At 33.9% G+C, this 6,817-nt stretch overlaps 1 protein-coding gene across 1 annotated transcript; it reads right to left on the bottom strand.

Annotated features, from left to right (window-relative positions):
* Positions 1-4,009: 4,009 nt before the first annotated feature.
* On the bottom strand, positions 4,010-6,817 carry LOC108458700 (IQ domain-containing protein IQM3-like). The gene is made up of 9 exons (XM_017758103.2): positions 6,378-6,817; positions 6,182-6,296; positions 5,958-6,023; positions 5,790-5,878; positions 5,611-5,698; positions 5,347-5,493; positions 5,171-5,263; positions 4,705-4,806; positions 4,010-4,626 (listed from the first exon to the last, which is right to left on the bottom strand). The coding sequence occupies exons 1-9, from the start codon at positions 6,728-6,730 to the stop codon at positions 4,120-4,122; spliced, it is 1,560 nt and encodes a 519-aa protein (XP_017613592.1). The 5' UTR covers positions 6,731-6,817; the 3' UTR covers positions 4,010-4,119.

Raw genomic sequence — 6,817 nt, 5'->3', positions numbered from 1 at the left:
AGGTACTTACCTTTAGCTGAATTTGCTTATAATAACAGTTATCAAGCTAGTATCAAAATGGCACCGTTTGAAGCTCGTATGGAAGGAAGTGCAGAACCCGTTGTATTGGTCGAATTAAGTGAATCGAAATTAGTCGAATGGATTTAATTCGGAAACTAAAGAGAAAGTTCAGATTATTCGGGAAAGTTTGAAAGTGCGCCCGATCGTCAAAAGTCGATATCTGATTTGAAAAGAAGAGATATAGAGTTCAATGTGGGTGATCGTGTGTTCTTGAAAGTTTCTTCGTGGAAGAAAGTTTTACGGTTTAGTAGAAAAGGAAAGCTTAGTCCACGATTTATCGGACCATACGAAATCATTGAGAGGATCGGTCCGGTAGCTTATAGATTGGCCTTGCCTCGAACTTGAGAAGATCCATAATGTATTTCATGTATCTATGTTGAGACGATATAGATCGGACCCTTCACATGTGATTCCTTATCTTGAGATAGAGCTACAATCGATATGACTTATTCGGAGGAACCGGTGAAAGTATTAGCTCGGGAAGTTAAAGAACTACGGAATAAGCGAGTACCGTTAGTAAAAGTGTTATGGCATCGACATGGATTGGAGGAGGCAACCTGGGAAACAGAGGAGTCAATGAGATCACAATATCCAAATCTGTTTTCGGGTAACAAATTTCGAGGACGAAATTTTTAAAGGGGGGAGAGTTGTAACGGCCTAATTTTCAGTGGTGTCGGAAATGGTGATTTGAGATCACTAAATTCGACAAATAAGATTGAACAAGATAGTAATTTAATATTTATGAGTCAAGTAAGAATTTAGAAGAATTTGTGAAATGGTGAAATTAGTGAATTAAAAGAATTTATTAGGTCAAGCGGGTCAAAAATGAGGTATCAAGACCTCAAAGTTGAAAATCGAGCTATAAATATTTTTATAAATATTTATGGAGTGTCATTGAGTTAGTATTAAAGTTTCGTTAGAAAATTTTAACGTTTGGATGGCTAATTAATTAAAAGGACTAAATTGAAAATAGCGCAAAATTTGTTAAATTGTGAGTAAATAGCTTAAGTATTTAAAAGATGGATTTAAAGAGCAATTAGATCCAAAGGTTAATGGCTGGACGGTTTGGGTATGAAATAAGCAAGAAAACAATGTGAACAAGGGCAAAATTGGAAATAGCATAAAAGTTAATAGTTAAATAATGATGTAATTGAAAAATCTAGACATTTCTTCATATTTTCTCAGCTAAAACGCCATAGAAGGTCTGGAGAAAGCTGGTTTTCATATTTTACATCATGTGAGTTTAATTCTTACTTTTCTTGATAATTTTATGTTTTATGACTTTTACAATTAGGTCCACTTGTAGAATTCATTAGTTTTTGATTTTATGGGTGAAATTGGAAGTTACCCTGGATGGATAAGGGAATTTTATGATGAATTATTATGAAATTTAAGTTCTAATTTTATATTAAGGTGGTTTTATTAAGTGATTTTGATAGGAAATGATATTTAGGACCTAATTGTGAAAAAGTTGTGAGTTGAAGGTTTCTGTTGAAATTAAGAATATAAAAGGTTTTGAAATAGTTTATAATGATAAAATAAAGTGTTAATTGAGAAAAATTAGTTCAATTGATGGGTGAATTGAGAAGGGACTATATTGTGAAAATTGTAAATTTTGGGGTAAAAGTGCAATTTTGAAATTTGAACAGCATAAATTGTGAAGTGAAATAGAATTGAAATGGATGCTAATGAAAGAATGATTTTATAATTATAGATCAAGAAAACGAATGAATCGTGGAAAGGAGAAAATTCAAGAATAGTCCACGAATTTCTCGACTTTTACAAATTAGTCGAGTAAGTTCATATGGCAAAGTTCAATGTTTTGATATGAAAATATTATGATTGTTAAAGTATTTTAATGTTGATGAATACTATCAATTTGCATTAACTAATGAATAATGTGTAACTAAAAGTACAAATTAGTAGGAACAATGGATTTGAGTGCTTCTATTCGTGACCACGATGAGTTGATTGAAACATATGTGACAAGTGTGCCCGTTTAAGACCATAGCTGGGCTATGGCATCGGTGCAATGTGATAATGTGACTCAGTATAAGACCATAGGTGGGCTATGGCATCGGTATAATGTGATAATGTGATTCCAGTATAAGACCATGTGCAGGATATGGCTTCGGTATGATATGTGAACCGTGTAAGACCATGGCAAGGCTATGGCTGATGTGTGTGATGCGTATCAATGTGAAAGTCCATGGTTTACTATGGCAATGTGATAATGAAGCACTCAATTCCTTATTGTTCCCTAATTTGACAATGAAGTAAATGAGAAATGGGCCTAAGGGAGTTAAATTGTGAGTTGCCATATGGAAATTATTCCAATGAGTTATTAATGAAATTGTGATTTGGAGGATGAAATAGTTAAACTAATAGATATATGATTGTGTACGATATTTGATATGATTTGTGTTTATATGCCTATGAGCTTACTAAGCTTCAATAAGCTTACTTGTGTGTGTTTAATATTTTTATGTAGATTGACTTGAAGTGAAGTGGGTAGATCGGATCAACACAACAGGGCACACTATTTAGATCAATTCGGTAGTTTTTGTTTTATGTTTAAAGATTTATATGGCATGTATAGAGTTTGAATGAATTGAAGTAAAGATGTTATAAACTAGTTAACAATATTTGTACTAAAACAGTTTTCGGTAAGTAGCAGTAGTTTGACTTTGAAAAATCACTAAAAATAGTAGAAATGGAATTAAATAATGAATAAATTATGAAATCGAATCTTGATGAGTCTATTTTCATATGGAAGAAGCAAAACAGGTATATGAGCTATATTTTATGAGATGTTTAAATTTTTGTGAAACAGGGCCAGAGCGATTTCTGGATCCCCTGTTCTGACTTTGAAATTCACCATAAATTTTACAAAGATAATTAGAAGTCATACTTTATATGAACAGATTCCTTATTGAGTCTAGTTTTATTAGAGACAAACGGCATAGTCATTGAAGCTCTGTACAGAGAGATATCTGATTCGTAATACACAAAGGTCAGAGTAGTCAAACCCTGAAACGGGGAGATTTTAAATAATAAGCTGTACTAATTGGCTTGACCAAAATTCTAGAAAAAATTGGTAAGTAGATATATGAGTATAAATTCAGAGAAAATTTACGGATTTGGATTTGAGTTTTATAACTCGAGATATGAATTATTTAGCAACTATGACACAGTTGGACAGCTTGTCTGAAAAGTATTATATAAATTATCTAAATTTGGTTAAGTGCTCAAATAAGTTTAGTAGTGCCTTGTGCTCGACTCCGGCAACAGTCTCGGGTAAGGGGCGTTACATCAACAATACTATTTATATTTTCTATAGTTTTGATTAACATTGAATATTGATTTTTAAACTTAAGACTGCTTTCGACTTGATGTACACATAATTAATTTATACATTGCACAGATAAAACAAAAAAAGAAGTTTTTAATGTATACATAAATTATTTGTAATTTAAAAAAATTGAAAATAGTGTTTTTAGGATTATCTAGAGTTTCATTTAATAATCAACTTAGTGAATTCTAAACTATTATTGTAAATTTGATTTCATAATTGAAAAAACAAAATAAATTATGGCAAGAATTAGTAATCCCCCGGCACTAAGGCTAGTTTTAGTGTAACAGTTGTTGCTGCATCTCCAAAAATATGAAATCATGGTGGCATAAACAGCAAATGGATATTTATGAAACACATCACCCCTCAACTACCATAATGGTATAGCCATTCCAAAAATGCTCAACTGACATTAAAGCACGTCATCATATTTACATTCACTAGTGCCATCATTTAGCACTAAAACCACAAAATTTAATGGTAAATTTAGGGCGAAGCTAGAAAAACTTTTAAGGGAATGAATAAAATTTTAATTTTTATATTTTATATATTTATAATTTGTAAAAAATTAAATCAATTTTTAAAATTTTAAAAGAGTTCAAAGTATAATTTTATTTTTACTAATTTAAAATTTCTAAAAAATTTAAAGGCTTAAAAAATAATTTTACATTATGTTACACACAGATACCAAGAATGTCCCGTTAACATTAGTGGTCATGTGATGTCGACGGAGTCGTAGCTGGTGGAAGATCGCCTAGATGCCTGTATGATGAAGGCGTTGACGGGGTATGTGGAGACATGAATGGTGAAGGGGTGTGAGGAGTTATCGGGGACAAGTTGACAAACTCAAGTGCTTCTTGTCTCAGTTCTACGGGATAGTCGGCAATGCACCCAATCCTCGGACCAGCACCAGTTGACCATTTGAGTGACAGCCGATGTCCTAATTGATATGATTTGACTGCCTTCTTCGAGTTGATCCTTTGCAATATAGCTTTCTTAGGCACCTCAACTGTTGGACTCTGAAGACCACCGGATAAAGTCCTTTTGTAAGTATATGAGGCCCCTGTTTGATTAGTTTCCGATGACTGCAGTGAAACATTCTTCTCTTCACTGTTAATTTCAGGTTCAATAGGCACTGAAACTTCAACTGCAGTCCCACCACTTCCGGATTTGTCATTGCCATAGTTATCAGAATCATCAGATGCTCGGCGTATCTAAACACGAGATAAAAGTCAGCCATCATATTTACAATAGGAAGGAAGGTTTAATTCAAGTATGTATTGAAAGGTTACCTCCACTTCACTAAGGTTCACTCCTTTCTCCTTCAAAAATGATAGAAAATTATCAAGACTATCGTCTGTTGGCCGGTAATGTCCACTATATGCAGAAATAGACTGAAAAAGAAAAGAAATCAAATGTCAATCTATACAAGTTAAAGCAAAACTTGATGAACAACAGTCATTCAAAATGCAACCAACACAAGGGGTTGGGGTAAAGCCAGAAAAATTTGTTAGAGGGATCGAAGTTAAATTGTAATTTTGACAATGATAAAAATATAATTTCACCATTTTAATAGCTTATATTTTTGTAATTTTTAAAAGTTTAAATTAAATTTTTATCAGGAATTAAAGTATAATTTTACTTTTATTAATTTAAAATTTTAAAAATTTTAAAAATTTTAAAATTTTTATTTGGGGCAGCCCCTGTCACCCCTAGCTACGCCCCTGGAAGGGGTCCTTGATGATTCTGAACCTATACCTTTAATATTCCCTGCTCCGCCACCAGCCTACCGGCTGCAAACGTCGCTCCTCCAGCCAAGAAGCTAGAATGGTGAAACATCCCTTTCTTCTTCTACAAGGAACAAAAAAATTTAAAATCGTTGGTTTTCCTATCTCCTAGAGGAAACACTCAAAACGGTCAGTGTCGATGCTTACCTCGCCGGCGTACAATTTCTTGGATGTGCTCACAACAAATATCCATTTCCGGCCTTCCGATCCTTTGATTGTATGAAGAACATTTCCAGTTTGTTTATGGATAATCTTTCCTTCAAAAACAATGTACTCATAATGCTCCCTCTCTTGCTGTTTCCGCCACCATAGACCGGAAACAAAATGAAATTCATATCAGAATTTTGCAACAACCAGAACTAACAAGTTGAATCTTATTGAAAATTGAATCTAAAATATAAAAGCACGTACAGGTCCCAGATACTTAATACATTGTTGTCGAAGCTTTGATCTCGGACATTCTTGGAGGTCAATCTCTTTCCCTTCCCCTATATCCAACCTGTAAATTTCGAGCCACTTTTTTAATTTTGTAGGTTATAAAATTATTTGGACATTTGTCACGTGTGTAACAGCAATGTTGGAGGTTTTACCAGTAGAAAAATGGCTGACCAGCATCAGATTTACACCACTCATCGTAGTAAATATGCAAGTTATGGCCATAGCGGTGGCGTGGATCAATCTAGAGTAACAATAAATAAAAAGTAAAAAATCTGTTCATTTTTTATTTAAGTGAAAGGGGCTAAGGTGAAAAAAAGTACAGCTTCAATCCAATGTCGAAAAGCCAATTTTTGCGCCTTGGCGTCTTTGAACAATCCTTTCCCGACCTGACAAAATTCCATTATTTGTTATTTATGGAAATAAAGTAAAACAATATTTTGTGATTTTTTTTCCTAAAGGACGAAACAAGGGAAAATCAAGGATCGCCGTCAAAAAACAGTTCCAACTTTTGAATTTACGAAATTTTTAATAAAAAAGAAGTTACCTTAGAAGCATTTAAGACAACACGATTCCATCTTGAAGCAACAGATTCTGGTTTGGAATAATTAAAAAAGGAGATTGTGCTGTGATTAAGCCTTGCATAATCTAAAACCCTCCACCTGCAATAAATAAATAATCACTGCCAATTTTCTTCTTAAAGAAAAAAAAAGCAGAGAAATGGACAGATTTTATAGACTTACCATTCTTCAGCGACAACAGCGGAGTCAGCTATTCTACGCCGTGTCCAGTAACTCCGGTACACTTTCTGAACCTTAACCGCAGCGTTCGAATGACAACAACCAACACCTGGCGCGTGATTCGAACCCGACGACTCCACCGGCATTTCAAAACCACCGTCACTGTTCCCCGACGCAGAATCTGGTTTGTTTGCTTCTTTCGAACTATCCATGGAGAAAAAATGGGACGACTTGGAGTCCAGACCAAACCCGTTATTATGAAGGTTGTCCCGGGGGGAAATGTCATAAAACAGAGACTTTGACTGCATATCGAATTTTGAAACAGCTGTTCGAGTTCCGCATTCAATGACCTCCATTGTCTTTGTTTACTATAACTAGTCAACTATTTCAATTAGTTTGAAACAAACCAAACTAAGCCTTAGATTTTCAACTAATTTGAGTGT

This window comes from Gossypium arboreum, chromosome 4 (assembly GCF_025698485.1).
Source record: "Gossypium arboreum isolate Shixiya-1 chromosome 4, ASM2569848v2, whole genome shotgun sequence".
In the NCBI taxonomy this organism is placed as follows: domain Eukaryota; kingdom Viridiplantae; phylum Streptophyta; class Magnoliopsida; order Malvales; family Malvaceae; genus Gossypium; species Gossypium arboreum.
The sequence above is the reverse complement of the archived record's forward strand: the minus strand, read 5'-3'. Positions and strand labels throughout refer to the sequence as shown.

Excerpts from the sequence above, each read along its gene's own strand:
- LOC108458700 (XM_017758103.2), bottom strand. The coding sequence starts at position 6,730 with ATGGAGGTCATTGAATGCGGAACTCGAACAGCTGTTTCAAAATTCGAT. Across the intron at positions 6,297-6,377 it reads GCTGTTGTCGCTGAAGAATG|GTGGAGGGTTTTAGATTATG; the intron begins GTAAGTCTATAA and ends TATTTATTGCAG. Across the intron at positions 6,024-6,181 it reads TTGTCTTAAATGCTTCTAAG|GTCGGGAAAGGATTGTTCAA; the intron begins GTAACTTCTTTT and ends GAATTTTGTCAG.